The 19226-nt window shown below is 33.0% G+C and overlaps 1 protein-coding gene across 6 annotated transcripts in view; it reads right to left on the bottom strand.

Moving 5' to 3' along the window:
• The window catches only part of LRRC56 (leucine rich repeat containing 56), a 63791-nt gene that overhangs the window by 31870 nt on the left and 12695 nt on the right, over positions 1–19226 (bottom strand). For 5 of the 6 annotated variants that reach the window (XM_039331228.1, XM_039331227.1, XM_039331229.1 and 2 more), the window contains exons 2-3: positions 17821–17929; positions 3393–3559 (exon numbers count right to left, since the gene is read on the bottom strand). In XM_039331228.1, the coding sequence (XP_039187162.1) occupies positions 3393–3559; positions 17821–17839 (186 nt within the window). In that variant the 5' untranslated portion in view covers positions 17840–17929. Of the gene's footprint in view, positions 1–3392; positions 3560–17820; positions 17930–19226 lie in introns of those variants that run through there. The other variant, XM_039331232.1, reaches the window with a different exon arrangement.

The raw sequence follows: 19226 nt of genomic DNA, 5'->3' as shown, positions 1-19226 counted from the left end.
CCAGCAATCTCCCTGCATTGGTCTTAATGATTTGGGTTCAAATCAACCAACATGATCCAGCTCTGTGTTACATGCCAGTTAACATCCAACATTCCCACTTCCGTTTTCAGCAACAACAACAACAATCAATCAATTTGATAACAATGGGCCTTATTTCTAAATTGCTTTTGTGTTACTGCCCCCCCCCCCATCTATTTATCTTATAGCACATGGCCTTCATCTGTTACTGGATAATCTTTCCTTGATTTCTGGTAAACTTCCCATCACTGTGCAATTAAAATCGCAGTTGCACTGCTGCCATGCTGCCTAGCTGTGACTTTTGGCTTGCATATGCCAAGCCAAATAGCGCTCTTCTTTTTTTCCAGAAAGTTTTACCAATTATCTATTTTTGTACTTGTTCAGTCTGCCTGTGGCCTCTGTCAAATTCATTTACTTTTATTACTCAAAAATAAGTCTCTGCCAAGAGGGAAAAGGAAGTGATTTTAAATAATGGATCTGGCTTGCCAATAAAAATGTTGTTTTTCCTTACTGATGATTGCAGAGCACGGTTAACTGTATATACCCAAGCTTCCAACAACAAACTAGGCAGATGATAATGACAGAAAAACATTAATATTTTTCATTGAGGGAAGGAGAAAAGGGACAGAAGGGAGGTACAAAATATATTGAAATCACTAATTCAATTATTGCAAGTTAATTATGAGAAAAAAAATTAAATTACTAATATCATTCATTTTTAAAGGTATATTTTGTACTAATAAATTAAATGCTATCAGCAATGGAAGCTCACTTAGCCAGTTTGTGCCAATGACTTTCAGCACAACCCTTTGTAGGATTACTGTTGTAGGAAAAAAATTAGAGAGGGGAATATGCTAACTTGAGCTCTGAAAGAAAAGGAAGGATATGCTCTACATTTAACAAATAAAATAACATATTAGATGATGGAAAAAATGCCATGACTGAGTTCCATGGAAGACAAGAAGCTATAAGAGTGAATAGATTCTGATAACTGGAAATCCTTGCAACCCATATTGTTCCTGATCATTTGCTATGCTGATATGATGGGCACTGGACTCCATCAATGTATGATCGTCACTGCCTTACTACCCCATTTAAATAAGAGCCTGGATAAAGAATCTTTTTTACAGATAGGGGCTACTTTTTTTAAAAGGGCCAAGGCCTGCATGGGACACGTATTATTAATTTTCAGAATTGTTTTGAAAGCAGTATTTTCACAGAACTTTTAGAACTGCTCACCAAATTACTGCTGTCCAAGTTTAGCTACTGTTATGTGGACTGTCTGAATACTGAGCATTTGGTTCATAATGGCATTGTTTTCATTCCAGAGGACACAAGAAAAGATATGGAAGCAGAAGGAAAAAGTGGCAGAACAATTCAACTAGATGAGTGATGAATTAGAACAGTGATGGCGAACCTTTTAGAAACCGTGCCTCAAAACTGCCCCCTGCCCTTGCTCAGCCTCCCGCCCTGCCTGCTCCACCTGTGCCCGCCCCCTGTCCCGCCCACCCACAGGACCACGCACCGCCTCCATGGCCCACTGCAGATCGCCCAGGCAGCCCTGCAGCGCATGGCAGCCATGCCCTCTGTCCACACCCCGCAGCATAATCTGCACCCTATGGAGCATGAGGGCGGAGTCTTGTCCCTGCTGCCTGGCTATGTCCTTGGCTGTGCTGCTCCGTGCAGGCCACACGCAGGGGCGACTCTCCTCCAGGGGGGCTGCTGGTGAGGAGAGGGCTGCAGGGGGGAGGCGGGGCTGGGGTGACCCACAGAGAGGGCTCCAAGTGCCGCCTCTGGCACGCATGCCATAGGTTCACCACCACTGAGTTAGAAGGTTACACACATGACATCTGACATCTGATTTAGAACACAACTCAATAAGTATTTGTAGTAGTAGGCAGAATGTAATGGAATTTCTGAAAAACATTCCCCAAACTCTGGATCCCTTAAATTTCACTTTTTAAAATCAGAAACTTATGTTAAACATATTTGCTTTAGAAATTGGAATAATATAAAAAGATTGCCAGTTTAATAAAGATGTTGGCTATATCATTACATTTATTTTAGCATTTTTTTCACTTGCATTTCTTTTGGCTTCCTAAGCAACAAATTTATTTACTTTTCATCACAAGGGAAAAAAACTTTTAAACTATATCAAACTTCATTTTTTTCAAAATAAAGAGAAATTTTCTTAATTAAATTCCTTAAAAAAGAAAATAAAGGATTTCTCAAATTCCTTTCCCACAGAGAAATTGACATACTGTGCTTGTGGCTGCCTGATTCCCAATCAAGTACAGGCTGTCATCTAAATACCTTACTGTCAGGACACGAACTGCACCTTAGGCTTTTTTTCAGCCTTTAATTAACCAAATAAAAAATGCATGATGCAACAGAATAAAAAAATCATGATGAACTTTAGCCTCATTCTCTTCAAAGAGAATGCAGCACTTTTGTTTTACCAACATAAAACATTTAAATATTAAAAGAATGTGAATGTTTATAAATTTGCTGAACACAGAAACAATCGCCCACAAGAGAAGTTCTGCAAGAACACTAAACGAGCTCAGACACATAGCAACAACTCTGAACATCACAAAAAGGAAATAGAATATCTATATAACACCTTCCAATAAAATGGATGCCCACGCAACTTTATCAAAAAGTGCATGACTACTTAATCCACTACAACACAAACAACATAAGTTATGAAAAGGATAACATTACCACACATCAAAATCATCTCAGAAGCAACCACCAGTCTGTTACAACACATGCCATCACTCCATCACATAAACCAACTAAAGCATTCCAAAACACCTTAAGTAACCCAAAAGACCCAGGTTCCCCAGAAAAAAAAAACAGGAGTCAACTACAATATATAGTGTAAAGACTATAACAGCCATTATGTAGGACAAACAGGCAGAACTCTAGCAGCGTGCATCCATGAATACCAACTAGCAGTTTAGAAGACATGATGAAAACTCCTTAATCACACAACACATGAACTGAGTTCACCATAATTTCAACTGGGAAACTGTGAGCAACTGTCGATGCTAGGAAGAATTGCTATAGTGAAAATGAATATAAAATTGATATAAACCATTGTTATGTCATATTTACAAATTTAATTATATTAAAATATTCCCTATTTTGAGTTTTTAATAACTAAATAGAAATTAATGTAATATAAAGCAGGCCTCATGTGATTTCCAATCACTCAGTCTGAACAAATGTATGAAGTTATGAAAAACACCAGAATTATTCAAAACAATATTCAGTAGTTCTATCTAACTGCAGTTCTTTCAGATATGCCAAAGGAATACAATGGTCATTAGCAAGGCTAATATGGATACAGTAATATAGTATCTACTCACCAACTTGTAGGGAGAAAGATATTCATCCACAAGTAGCTCTTCATCTTCTTTAACAGATGGATTGGGATTCAGGAGACCTTGCCAGCCGAGATCTGTAACCCTAACTGCAGCTGAACCTGGTCTTGAGGATCTATCTAGTTTCCAGTTTAGCTTCATTTCAGAATGCCCTAAATGTTAAAACACAAGAATACAAGCTAGTTATTTGAATCCTGTATTTATTTCATGCATCATAAGCTAAAACCATGTAGGATTATGCTAAAATTTTATGAAGATTGAAAAAAATGTAAAACATTTACTAATTAGAACGATATGCTTATTTTTCTATATAACTAACAACTGTGAAAAAGTTGTGCAAGCTGTTTATGATTGATACTATATCTCTGTTTTTAATAAACAGATATAACCAAATAATTAAAACGTTGGACAGGGATTCAAGTTCAAATCTCTGTTCATAGTGGAACTTGCTGGGTAGAAAATAGTAACTGGCAAAACAGTTGAAGGTAAAATAAGAGATAAAAAATTGAGGGGAAATTTTCATGTTCATTGCCTGGATTCTTAGACAAAAAAAATGGGATATAACTAACAAATCCATGCCTTTTGATTATATTGGAATTCAAATAAATCAGCTCAGCAATATAACTTTAAGAGAGGAAGTCTGTTAAATCGATTGACATTCAAAAAATTAATAATCAGTACTGGGTACTGAATCAGTCTAACTCTTACTGTCCAGTGATTTGAATGTCAGGAAATTCCAGAGAATCTTTTATATCTCTTCATGCTGGCTAAGATGTTAAATATCCAAAGTTCTTAAGGGCAAAATATTTATATGACTAGAAGACAAACCAGAATGTCCAAAATCTTTAAAATAAATACCTAAAATGTCTTCTTAAAAAGCCATATTTAGATCCACCATACTGACAATTTTCATCTCATCTCCAACATTTTCTTTTTCAGGGTTCACTTTTTTCCTCTTTTCCTAACGTGAATATAAAGCTGCTAGATGAAGTCATTTATTGGTGCAGGATAAGGAATGTAAGTATGCTAATGATATCTAGTTATACCCTTTTTCCCCACCCAGACTATTCAAATGATGCCCTTTAAGTCCTTTCCCAACTTAAAGGACATCATTTGAACAGCTGGGGGGGGGGCAGTTATAACTGGATATCATCAGCATACTTACATTGCCTGAAGGTTCAGAAGGTCTGGTTAAGGAAGAACAGACTTCAACTTAACCCTATTAAATCTGAGTGCCTGTAGTTTTAGGGCCCTCTAGATCTACAAATTCTGCATTCTTTTTAAAATTATTAATTCTGGACAGGGTTGTACTCCCCTACACAGAGTTGGTGTGCAACTTGGGGATCCTTTTAATCTCATAGCCCTTGCTTGAGCAGGTGGGCAGTGTGGCAAAAAGGTTTTTTTGTACAAATTCATCTTGTGCACCAGCTGGGCTTCTTATTGGATTAGGAGGCACTGCTGATAATCACTCATGTCTTATTCTCTGATTGCACTAATCCAGTGTACATGGGATTGCCCCTAAAGCAGGGGTAGGCAACCTCGGCTCTTTTATGACTTGTGGACTTCAACTCCCAGAATTCCTGAGCCAGCATGGCTCAGCATGGAAACCTCTCCCTTTCCTCTCAGCATGGCTGGCTCAGGTATTCTAAAAGTTGAAGTCCACAAGTCATAAAAGAGCCGAGGTTGCCTACCCCTGCCCTAAAGCATTGGAAAGCTTCATTAGTCCAGAAAATAGTAAAAAAAATTGAATGCAGTTTAGGGCATAAACGCTGCTACTGAAAGTATAGGATAATCTCGGCTTTTGGTTTGGTGTCATGATGAGACTGGCGAAATAAATCGGAGCTCCAGTTTCCTAGCCTGATTTTGCTCTGTCTGGAGACCCCAAGGGGTTGGAAAGTTGCCCTGGGGAGGCGACAAAGAAGAAGGGAACTCTTGGGAGCTTGGAGCCGATGGTGGTTGGCCCAAACGAACCAAGGAACCTCTTCAGACATGATGGAAGAAAGGCTGCCTGTAAACGCACAGGCAACCCGTCATAGACAACCGGGGGGAGGAAGCGAAGAGCCATGGCCACGGCATGCCACCAAACAGCTGATTGTCAATAACGTGCTGAGATCTGGGTGAGATTGTTTTTTTCTATTTCTCTGTGGACTTGGGAAATAAAAATCCCCTGATTGCATAGAATTTCTAAAGCAAAGACCTCAGGAAGACTTGGGAAGGAGGGAGTTAAAAGCGGCAAAAACTTTTAAATGGGGGAACGAAATTAAAGAATACAAAAGAATATACAAAAATGGAATTGGGACTGATTTAAAGAAAATTTGGTTAACTTTTACAATGCAGAAAAATTTTCTTATCTAATTTTTGAGAGAAAGTAATTTAAAAAGAACTTTTTAAAAACCTGGATATATAGACAATACAATAAATAAGGACATCTAGTGGTGAAAGAAGATACTACAATAACAGTAAAACCCTAACCCTAAATATAAGTAAATAAAATGGAGAAGGAAAACGGATTTTTTTCAGTGAACATAAATTGATTGAATTCCCCATCAAAAAAAATATAATCTTTAAAAAAATATAGAAATTAAATATTGATATAATTTGTCTGCAAGAGACACATATGAAAAAAATACCATAAACTTTTGGAATACCCCAAAATTGGGAAACTCTATTATGCATCAGCACACACAAAAAAAGAGTAGCTTTATACGTTAAAGAGACAATAGATTCTAAAATGATTTATTCAGATGAAGAAGGATGAATTGTGATGGTAGAAATATTTTTACACGGTAGTAATATATGCACCAAACAATAAACAAGAATTTTATCAAAATCTTCATAGAAAAATAATAGAAATGGAATACCAAAATATTTGCCTAGTATGGGATTTTAATGCAATAGTAGACGGGACATTAAACTATAAAAGTAGCAAAACAGGAAAATGAGGAAAAAAAGATTATCTAAGACTTTTTTTAACATGATAGAGGAAATTGATGTACAAAATACTTGGAGAAAAACCAACCCAGAAAAATTACAATATATATTCTACTCGAATAGCCATAAATCCTGGTCTAGAATTGACATGATTTGGATGATGCCTGAATTAAGAACTAACATGCAGGAGACTGAGATAAAATTAGGCATTTGGGCAGACCATAATCCTTTAAAAATGATATGGAAAAGAATACAAAAAAACCTTAAGATGGACCTTGAACCAATCTATATTAAAAGAGAAAGAATTTATAGAAATAGCAACAAAAGAAATGGAGCTTTTTAAAAAGAAAATAGAAAAGAAGATACATTACAAAATGTATGGGATACAGCCAAAGCATACTTTAGAGGTGTAGCTATAACATATATGGTGAAAAAAAATAAAGAAAAAAGACAACAACATATATTGTTAAGGGAAGAATTTTAAAAAACTAGAATTAGAATTACAAATAAATCCACAAAAGAAAATATTGAAAAGACAAATGGAAATAATAAAACATAAATTAAATTTAATAGAATCAGAAAAACTGGTACAGTAAATTATAAGAGGAAAACAGAATTTTTTTGAAAATGCAAATAAACCAGAAAATGACTAGTCTACAAATTTAAAAAAAAGGAGAAAAAATTGATAAATAATTTACCAGATGAAAAAGGCTGTTTACAATTCAAAAATGAAGAAATAAAAAAGATAATTAAAGAATATTACAAGAAACTGTATGATATAGAAGAAATTTCATAGGAGAAAACGATTTGATATATGGAAAAAATAATTTACCAAAAATCTCAGAAATCTTCAAAACTATGTTAAATAAAAAAAATAACAGTGATGGAACTGACAGAGGCTATAAGAAGACAAAAAAAACGAAAAAACACTGGGACCAGATGGGCAGAGTTGTACAAATGTCTACAAGATACATTAAGTCTACCGTTGAAAGATGTGTGTAATGAACTTTTGTTGGAGGCTAAACTCCCAAACACATGGACAGAAGCAAATATTACTTTGATACCAAAAGAGGACTCAGATCTGACAGATAAAAAATTACAGACCAATATCATTATAAAATGCGGACTATAAAATCTTTACTTCAATAATAGCGGAGAGACTGAAAAGATTTTTTAACTGAATTTATACATCCAGATCAAAATGGATTTCTACCAAAGAGACAAATAAAAAAATAATTTAAGAGTTATAATGGAAATATTGGAATATTATGAAATGCATCCAGGGAAACAACTAGATGCTCAAAAGGCCTTTGATAATGTTTCCTGGCAATTTATGACTCAACAATTAAAAAAATGGACTTTGGACAAAATTTTATAAATATGATTGAAACAATATATCAAAAACAAACAGCACAAGTGAGTGTAAATGGAGATTTTACAGAGAACTTCGACATAAGAAAAGGCACAAGACAAAGATGTCCACTATCTCTATTGTTGTTTATTTTAACTTTGGAAGTTTTAAATAGAAATATTAGACAAGACCCAGAAATTAAAGGACTAGAAATAAAAGGTGAAACTTATAAATTGCAAGCATTTGCAGATGACCTGGTATTCATCCTAGAGGAACCTTTAGAGATGATTCCTAAATTATTGGAAAAGATAGAACAGTTTGGAGAGATAGCAAGACTGAAATTAAACAGATAAAAAACTAAAGTGATAGTCAAAAATCTTACAGATAAACAAAAAAAATGTCAGAGAAAACAGAATTACAAATAGTCAAAGAGGTTAAATACTTGGGAATGTACCTGACAGCAAGATGCTTAACGATAAAAGAAGATAACTATATAAAATTACTGAATCAAATAAAACTTGACTTGGAAAAATGGAAAAAACTTGCAACTGTCAATGCTAGGAAGAATTGCTATAGTGAAAATGAATATATTACCAAAAATATTGTTTTTATTCCAAATGATAGCTATAAAACTGGAGAAATTTTTTTTTGAAGACTTAAATTTCCTAATTTTGAAATTTATTTGGCAAGGAAAGAAAACTAGAATTAAATTGAAAATGTTACAAAAAGCTAAGGAAAATGGAGGTTTTGGCCTGCCAGAATGGGTTTTATATTATCAAGCATCAGTATTAGCATAGATAAAAGAATTGATAACTCTTTTTGTATTTGGAAGGACATGACTTACAGTTCAGTTGGCACACTTTGTTATGGTATGGGAAAAATAAAATTCATAAATATTTTCAAATCCACTATATAAGAAATGCACTATTACTAACATGGGAAAAAATAAAATGTAAAATATACTTGAAAATTCCAGGATGGCTTTCAACAATGGAAGCATTTGTACATCCAAATTTAGTTATGTTTTGAAAAAATATGGATATATAAAGATATTCTAAATTCTGAAAGAAATTTAAAATCTAAACAAGAGATGGAAAATCAAGGTATTGATTTATCATGGTGGGCATATTTATAAATGCGAGATATGATAAAGATGTTAAATTGTACGGATTTTACAAAGAGCAGATCTTGTTTGACTAGAATAATATTAACTTCTGATAAGAAATTAATTAACAAAATGTATAACCATCATAAAGAAATTAAGAATGATATTGGAAAAATGAGAGATGAAATTAAAAATATGAATAAGATAGGTAATATACAACAAACAATGATGGAAAATGAACAAAGAATTAAAAAAGTTGAAACAAAAATGGAGCTTGTTGATAGTAATATAGAAGGGATGATACAGAAATCTGATCAAGCAAATAGGGAGTTGATTGAATCTATTGCTTTTCTGGAAATGAACAAAGCTTCGTTTTGTTTAAGATTTCAAAATATTGTTGAGGAAAAGGAGGAAGATTTGGGAGAAAAGATGGCAGAGATTTTGGCGGTGATTTTAGGCAAGGAAAAATTGGAAGTAAAAAGAGACATGGATGAAACATATAGAGTATACACAAATTATGCACAAAGGCATAGATTGGCGAGAGAGGTTCATATAAGGTTTACTAGAAGATCAATAAGGGATGAAATATATAAAAAAACAAGAGACGAATCAATAATGTATAAGGGTAAAGAAATAATTGTATTAAAACAAATACCACGTAGTATACGAAACCAGAGACGAGAATACCAATTTTTAACGACTCAATTAATTAAATATAAAGTTAAGTTTCATTGGTTAATACCTGAAGGCATACTTTTAACTTGGCAGGAGAAAATATATAAGATAGATACACTTGAGAAAGCACGGGACTTTTATGAGAGTTACTTTTCACAAGGAGAAGAACAAGAAAGTAGGGAAGAGCCGGAGAGTAAAAGTTATGATGAAGATCTATTAGAGGAAGTTGATTGAGAGCGAGAAATACAAAAGTTACAAGAAAGAGAAAGGTTAGAAAGAGAAGCAAAAGGAAGACTTATAGAGACAAGAAGCATAAAAAAAATAAAAATAAAAAATAGATCAAGTAAAAAATGGGAGACGTAATTAAGCTCTTTTCTATAAATATTAAAGGATTAAATATATCAAGAAAAAGAGTTTAGACATTTAACAATCTAAGGAAATTGGATGTAGATGTGATGTATCTTTAGGAAGTTTACATAAAATAGGATTATAGAAAATTACTAGAGAAAGTAAAATTTAGAAACATTATACACAATATTAGCATAAAACAAGAAAGGAGGAATTATTATATATGTCAAAGAAAAATAAAATTAAATAAATATACTTGGATGAAAAGGGGTGAATTTTAATGCTGGAAATAGTATTAGAGTAAAAACAGTATATGCACTAAATAATATGAGAAAATTTGTATGATCACCATGCTTAGATGGAATTCCGGTCGAGTCTTATAAAAAATATGAGTGTTACTACAATGAATAATGTTGGATTCCTAGTAAGTAGTAGAATATGAAAGAAGAGAAATGTAAATAAGAAACAATGGGGCAATAAGGACAAATATTTCAAAGAAGAAAGGGGGGAAATGTAAAGAATAGTACTGTTACAAATTGCTGTTAACAAAAAAGGATATATTATGTGTATATGTGTGTAATGTTTGTTGTGCTTTGTTTTGTAGGTCTAAAATAAAAAAAAGTTAAAAAAAAGAAAGAAAATGTATAACTTTTTACTGAATTTGAAAATGGAAAATGAACAAGTAAAAGATATAATGATAACAGGGGCAAAAAATTTTGGATACAATGTAGATTTAGAAAAATGGCAAAACTTGTGGGAAAGAAATTATAAATTGACAATGTCAACCTCTTACAAAGAAAACTTAAATAAAATGTTTTATACGTGGCACTTGCCACCAGCAAGATTAGCGAAAATGTTTAAAATATGTTAGATAGGTGTTGGAAATGTAAACACAAGTCAGGTACTTATCACGTATGGTGGACATGTGTTAAAGCAAAGAGATATTGCACAAAAATACATACTTGGTTAGAAAAGATGTTGGGAAAACATATAGATTTTAAACCTGAACTTTTTAAATTTATAATGCCAGAAAAGCTTGACAAACAAAGTATATATTTGATTTTACATGTAATAACAGCAAGAATCATATTCACACAATACTGGAAAAATGAAGAAATACCACCAGAGGAAGAAATAATTAAAAAAAAATACTAGACTGTGTGGAAATGGACAGACTTACTCTGAGGTTGAAAGAAAAAGAAGAAACAGAATACTTTCAAATTTGGGACTTATTTTATTAATGGCTGGAGAAAAGAATAAGGGATTAGGAATCCAATTTGTATTAGTGAATGATAAACTCAGACAACATGTTTGTTGAACAAGTACTTTTGAATTGCATGAAAAAATCCATAAAAACTTTAACAATAGGATAGTCTTATATTCATGCTATGGGAATAGCACTGGCTTATGGGAAAAATTCAAAAAATTGTCACATTTAAAGCTCTACAAGGTATAGGACCAAGTTATTTGCAGGACCATCTGCCTCCACTAATTTTTGTTTTGGCAATATTCAATTTTTGCAATACTTTATGCAAAACATTGCATCTAATGTGACCAAGGAGGTGTGCCGCCTCTGTCATGTGTGCCCTATGGAACACTCTCTATCTTGAGATTTGGATGGCTCCAATTCTGTTGATTTTCTGGAAGACTGCAAAGACCTGGCTTTTCCTTCAGAAGCTTGGCCTGGAACATTAATGCAGCCTTGTATGGGTATCTTGCTGTGGGTGATCAAGTGGTTGTAAGATGCCTTGATGTTTTTTTGAATTATTTTTTTAACAAAAATATTAAAGTATGTTTCTGTGTGTGTTCTTAGTTGTTAGGATGGATGACCATTTAAGTCTCCTTAATAAATAGCTCCCCTTGCACTTTTAAATATTCCATATATGGATGTTTAAATAAGCAATGATATGCACAATACATTTTATGATAAGGATCTGAAAATAATGCTAAAAATAAAATTAGAAGCATTTTTCAGAAATATCTATTTTAAAACAAAACAAACACACAAACAAGTTTTTCTTCTAAGATTCAACTTTAGAAATTTTATATCCCTAAGTCACTGATGTCACACTCATGACGTCACATGACGTGTTGCGACATATTGTGCCTTTTTTCCCATTGCTGGCAATGGGGTGGGCGTGGTTTTGGTGTAACGCATCCGGCCCATGGACTGGCAGTTTGACACCCCTGCCCTAAGTTATCTGACACCAAATGACTCTTGTAACCATACTTAATTTTGATAACACTATAGAAGTTTGGAAATAATCAGAACACCACTAATTGTATTTGTTTTGACTCAAAATCTAGTAGGTTTTGATAGTGATAAGGATTAATGGTAATAAGATAGGATTAAATGGAAATGCACACTATATGAATTATTATAAAGCAAATTATGTGCTGGATAGCTATTATATATTGATATTCATGTATAGCTCATAGCAGATGGCAGCATCTAGTTGATCTTAGAAGAACTTGAAAAAAACACTGAGCAGTTTAGTTGGCAATCTACAATAGTATAACTCTCACTTTCTGAACTATGCTAAGAGTAGCCAAAGAGTTAATTTAAACAAATGTCATCCATACTGATACTACCAGACTTCAAATTAGGGAAAATGTATCTGATATTTAAACATGGAAAAAAATTAATCTGATTCTAATTATATTTAAACTCTAAATTGACAGAGTAAAATTAATTAATTATTAGTAATTAAAGTTATGTGCTGCCCAAGTTTCAATGATACTGGGCAGAACATAGTCTTAACAAATACTGTTATTCATAAAATCAATGGCCAGGACATTAAATACCATAACAATCATAAAAACAAACCAAACTTGTAAGAATTTTCTGCTATATCGAACAAAGGAAATAATATACCATTCAAGCTTTCATCTACTTCAAAGAGTAATTATACTGTTCTGATTCTCTAACACTGCCCTCCAACTACTGCTTTTACATCAGAATTCTGTGGGTGATGTGAAAAAATATTCTGGTGGAGGGGAGGAAGAATTCTAATTAACAAAATTCTGTTAAGCTAAAAAAAGTGCTTCATCTTTCTATCTTGGTCAACAGGAACTGCAGAAATGTAGATGATCTAGCATGTTATTCTATTAAACCCCCTACTAGGTTGCATCTTAGATGAGGTTTATGACATCTTGTATCATAAAGACAGAAATGATAAATTGTGCAATATGTCATTCTCATTTAGGATAGGTAGAACAACTTAGATTGAGAAAACATTTTTAGTGTAATACAATAAGAAGGAAAAAATGCAATAATATATAATTTTGTGGAATCCATGCTGTTCTCTGAACTTGGTTGTTTGCTTGCAAGTATTACCCAACTAGGTAACATCATCAGTGCACCAAGGACTCTGCAGTTTAACCCGAAGCTGCATATATTCTTTTCTATTAGAATATGTAATTCTCATGAAGATGCAGAAAACAACCAGTGAATCACCTTATGTAAAATAAGCTGCTTTATCTAACATTTCAGTATAATAGAGCTGGTTGAATATGGGGAATATAAATCCAATAAAAAAACTGTTCCACTACAAAATCCTCATCTAAAATACATTTGGGAATTTATTTATACATTTTGAGGATTGATGATTTAATATTTGAAGTTACAGCCTGATTTGTTATAGCCAACATTGTTCAATTATCTGATTTTCCTTTAGATTATATTAAACAGAATAGCCAGTATACAACAGAAATAAAATATGCTGTATTACAAAATTACCAGTGAACTGAAAGACAATCCAAGCTAGTATTTGCTAATATATAACAGCTGTATAAAGTACCACACCCACTAACTCTTTTCCAACATTTAGGGGAACAAAAGAATTAAAAAACACTTGGAAACAAATTGGTGATCTGATCTTCTTGATAACAAGAAATATACTTTTTTATTACAGAACATAACATGACAGCAGAATCCTACAATGTAGCAATGTAGTGGCAATAATGCACAACTCTTTTTAATAGAATTACTTGAACTGTAAACTAACACAATACAATATTAGTGCAAAGTGTCAATTACTGAATATCCATGAATAAATATTTTTTCTGTAATATTGTGAAAATGTTTGAGATACTCCAATTTTAAATTTTGCTTCTAGACTCTTATTTCTGACCCAGAAACAGTTGTTTCATTTGTTCTATAACTATTATTTTTATTTAGACTATTATGTCCCACTTTTCAAAGACAAAGCTGCAAAAGCAGGCCAGTGATACAAATATTTCACGGTAAAAGTTAATAGCAAAAATAATTAATATTGCACTCACTTAAAAGTAGGCAAACTGAACTTTGCTCTTCTGTCTTGGGAGGTAATTCCATTATTTAGGTGTCATACAATGTGCCAATTTTTTTCCTCATCAGTCATAATCCAGCCAGCCAAAGGTGACAAAGCCCAAGATATGAGCATTCTGCTGACCCAACCATTACTCTATCACAGCATTTCAAACCAATAGGACTTTTCAGGCTGTCCTCAAAAATAATTTCGTATAGAAGTACTGTTATGATTAACTTGCAAGTGCTGAATGCTTGATCAAGACAGACCTTTAAAAGGGATATACTTATCAAATATATTGAGATTCTACCAATTGAAAATGTGAAACAAATATGTATGGAATGCAGACATAATATCTTAGAGAAGTTGATTTGAATCAGAATATATAGTACATTCTTCTGAATGTCCTTAAGAACTATGAATACCATTTTTAGCTGTAGTTTGAAAAAATGCCCTCTCAGAAAACAAGATTTATTATTATGTCATCAAGAAACAACTGCTATGTCAATTAGTTCCTAATGGAAAAACCATTCTTGCCTACATTTATGTATTAGCTTATATCATATAAGACCTGATCTTGTTATATAAACTTGGTTGTAGACAAACTAAAAGCTAAGAGCACAGAGATATGGCTTTCATTCAACATCAGTAAACAATTCATTTTACTTTCCGGGCAATAACAAATTTGTTTATGAATAATAATGAAAAGGTCAGTTTAAAAATTTTTAATTATAGTGTTTTCATTAAATGTACTTTTATATAAAAAGCTATTTTTAAAGCAGTACTTATTTGTCAATTAAATGTACCAATTGACTTCAGATAATCAATAATCTTTGATTATAGTCTTTTTCTTTCAGATAAAGGGAAGAACTATACCTTCAGCTAGGTCCCTAATTTTGAGAAAAATGGAAAAGAGCAATTATCACAGAAAGATTGCATGATGAAGAGTATATGTTCGTCCCTGAGTCTTTCTCCATCTCTTAGTGGTAAACAGGAGAAAGCTGTATACTACGAAGATCAGAGATATAAAACCAATAAATGATAAACAATGCAAACCCAAAATGGTATACAAAAAAGGTAATAATGTACATGGCTATTTGCATCAATCCAATTTTTCATGGCTTTCAGCAGCTGCCTAGACGAATCTTGGTTTCCATAAGGAGATTCTATTATTAAAGGCAAACACAAAAAAAATTTTCTAGGAGGCAGATCAATCCTCTTTCTTCTTCTAGGATTGGAGCTAAATATTTTACACAGGTTGCTAAAGAGAAAATAGCAGCAGCAAAAAAAAAAAAAAATCCTCACAACATCCTTGGAACAAGGGTGCATGCAAAGGTCATACAAAACCTTTCATACCAACCATCATAAACAGCTGGAGGTATCTGCTGTATTCTTAATTGTGTCAAAGAATTCCTGCCAAATAAACTAGGGAATACATTTCAAATAATTTCCCATTTGTTTTTTTTTTATTATTGAAGACTACAGACAGGTTACACTATGTTCCCTGGATTTTATATTTTTGTTTTTATGCAGAATTATCAAGTAAAGGGGGAAAAAATAAAGGAAAACCATACGATGGAATCAGATGGATCAAAATTTCAAGCCACTGTATATTCATTAATCTATTGAGATAAAGTAGTAATCGTCACTTCTTTCTTGTTGCACTTTGCATCTGTGATAATATATCCATGTCCCTGGAAATAAGCCCAACTGAAAATATTAAATCACACATTAAATTATGCATAAAACTGCATAATAAATAATAGAGTTGGAGGGAGAGTGCCACCAAGTATTTTAGAAAATGAAATAAATTTAAAATGTTTAAATGATATTTATAAATAATTAATAAAGGTACCTTGTTATGGTTTTTGGACTTGTGTTCTCCGAGATAGGTGAGAACAATGCCGGAGGTTCAACTATACAGGACAGGTCTCCTCAGAGGACTAAGAATGCCTCTCCCAAAAACAATATGGTGATACATAATCTACCAAAGCCCATACCAGATTGATCATTGCCAGGTCAACAAGGAATTCCTGAACATTTGGTAGTAAATGGGCTACAGGACTCAGGTTTGTTAGCTAAACAACTAAGGACAGTAGCTGCAAAACTATTGGAATTAAAATTGTTTACCCATCAACGTGTATAAAGATTGAAAAAAAGATAATTATCTGTCATTATTAAACAAGGCCAATAAGAAGAAGGTATCTGAAAAGAAAGCACCAGTTCTGGAAAGAACATCATCCACAATCAGAAATAACAGATACAAGATCAATGCTGATTTTATAATATGAAATAAAGTATTTACAGAAGGAGAATTGGAAGTACTGCAGTATATACCCAGAGCAAAAAAAAAAAAAAAAAATCAGAAGTCTTGATAGAAGTACTCAGACTGTAACTGCAAGCTGGGGAAATCAGCAGAAGAAGAAGCCAGCATCGCTACTGAATCATTTTCATTCTCAAACCAAGCATCCTCTTCTCTGCCGTCTCCTCAGAAAGAGCAAAGCCTTCTAACTAAAAAAGAAAAGGAATTGAAACAAAGAATAACTGAACATCTAGAACAGCACAAAGACAACAGAATTTCAGCTTGTTCCAAAGAAACAGCTAGCACAAATACTAAAAGATGCCAATACTGTAATACCAAATATAAGCACCAATTTACTGCAGGAAACAAACCAAGTAATGTAGAGCATATCTGCAGTTATAACTGAATATCTAGGATGCAAAATAGCCAAACAGTGCACCACCAAAATGAAAAATCAGACTGGAAAATAAGATCCGCAAGCTAAGATCAGATACAAGCAAGCTAAAACAAATGAAAGAAAAGGAGATAAATAAGAATTGAAAAAATGAAATGAAAGGACTAATAATAACAGCAGAAATAGCAGAAAAAAGGGCAAGAAAAATCAAGAATTGGTCAGCACTAGATGAAGATGAGCTACATGTTTTTTTGGTCAAAACATCTAACTGGTCTATACTAGCGCATTGCCAAGTAGTTTAACGATATACTGCAAAGAGGTGAAATTTGAAATTGATTAGCATCTGGTAAAACCTACCTGATAATAAAAGATCCAACAAAAGGGCAGCACCAGACAACTACAGGCCAGTTATATGCTTATCTACAACTTTCAAATTGCTAACTTGTGTGGTAGCTGATGCAGTCTAAGAGCATCTAATTGAAAACAAGCTCTTCCCACCTGAGCAGAAAGGAAACTGCCCAACAGCAGAGGAACAACATCAACAAAAAATCAGCTCCTAATTGACAAGATAATTTTGGAAAACTGCAAGAGAAGGAAAACCAACTTGAATGTAGCATAGATTGATTCCCAAAAGGCATTCAACCCCCTCCCACATTATAACCAAATGTCTAGAAATAACAGGTATCAGTAGAAACATCAGAAGTTTTGTGAAAAGATCATTGGCACAATAGAAGATGCAGTTGCTGGTCAATGGTGATAGACTGAGAAAGGTTGATATCAAAAGAGGAATCTTTCAAGGAGGCTCACTACCACCACTACTGTTTGTCATTGCACTGATTCCTTTGTCAAAATACTAAACAAGTCAGACCATAGCTATCAAACATGCAAAATTCCATATAGACCACCTAGGCATTTAGCCTTCTTTGGAGGTCTTCCTCCAGGTACTCTCACCAAAGGGTTTTATACATTTTATGCTATATTTTTGTATCTTTAAAATTATTATTGTATCACTATTTACTTGTCATGCCATCCACCATGTCTTTTTTCCAACAGCAACTCCACTTGCAGTACACAAATTTGAGATATTTATCTTCTATTTATTTTCTTGAAATGGCACTGAAGTTCTCCTGTAGTAAATAAAGGGAAAAATGAAATTATTACTTAATGTAGAAGAATATAGAGTAAATAGGCAAATATTATATTCAAACGTATTCAAAATCTTATTGTAGTATATTTTACATAGATCTAGATACCTTATAGATTTACTACAGATAATGTAGAATTCTATTTATGATTTCTAGTGGAGAGATGGAATGTTTAAAATAACAAGTTAAGCTCATCTGTATCTATCATTATTCAGTTCTAAAACTCAGTGCGAGATATTGGTATTTCAATAAAAGGACATACATCCCACATACCTTATGGAGCATTTTCTCTTCTGCTCTCAGATCCACTTGAAAATCTTTGTTCTACATTGCCTTCAACTCAGATGGAATTAATGTGAATCAAATATAGAGCTCTTTCTTAAAAGAATTTATTGCAAGCAAAAGCTACTTCCTTGACTTTTAACAGCAAATGGAAACTGATCTAGGTATGAGTCATCTTCTTTTTTAGTATTGCTGATGGCAGAAAGATTTTTAACAGCTTCTGTTTGTTTGCTTCATTTATATTTTGCTTTTGATGCTTGCTTCTTTCTTAATTAAATGGCTATGTTTTATTGGTAAATATTAATTTTTAAACTGACTTGTATATGATTTTAATTTTTTGAATCAAAGACAGTTTCTCCACAGAAGAAAATTCCAAGATGTGGAGAAGAGGAGAGGTGCTATTTTGTGACCAATAGCTCTAACTTCTATTCACAATGAATGTTATTACCTAGGTTCTCAAATACCTTAGGGGTAGAGTGTAGAAGTTACACTTAGCATATTTCAGAGTTCATTTTTTTATTTTTGTTTCATAAAAGTAGGAAAGGTCAAAAAATTAATGGATTTGAGCAGGTGAAGAATTGAGCATTTGATTGAAAAATACTTGGCAATTTGCTGATTTCCAATTGTACCATCTCATTCACCACACAAAACCGTACAATTTAAATAGGAAGTTATATCTAAATTTAAATATTTACCTCAGCCATGAATTTTATTGATGATCTTGTGCTAAATATTTATCACTACCTATTTTAATCAACAGGATTCTTGCAAGAATTTTATGCAAAATGCTGGGATAGAAAAACAATGTATATAATCTGTAATTCCTTAGAAGAAACTTAAACGTAACAGTGGGGAAAAACAGTATTCCAAATGTGTCTATGGCAAAATCTAATCTGTACTTCATTTCATTTACAATTTAAAAAAATTAAATTTATTTTTAATGAACAATTATCATTATACCATTTATATCAGTGGTTCTCAACCTTTTTATACGGCG

Source organism: Crotalus tigris, unplaced genomic scaffold (assembly GCF_016545835.1).
Source record: "Crotalus tigris isolate CLP2741 ecotype Arizona unplaced genomic scaffold, ASM1654583v1 scf7180000024436.1354646, whole genome shotgun sequence".
Classification (NCBI taxonomy): Eukaryota; Metazoa; Chordata; class Lepidosauria; order Squamata; family Viperidae; genus Crotalus; species Crotalus tigris.
This window is presented reverse-complemented; position numbering and strand designations above follow the sequence as displayed.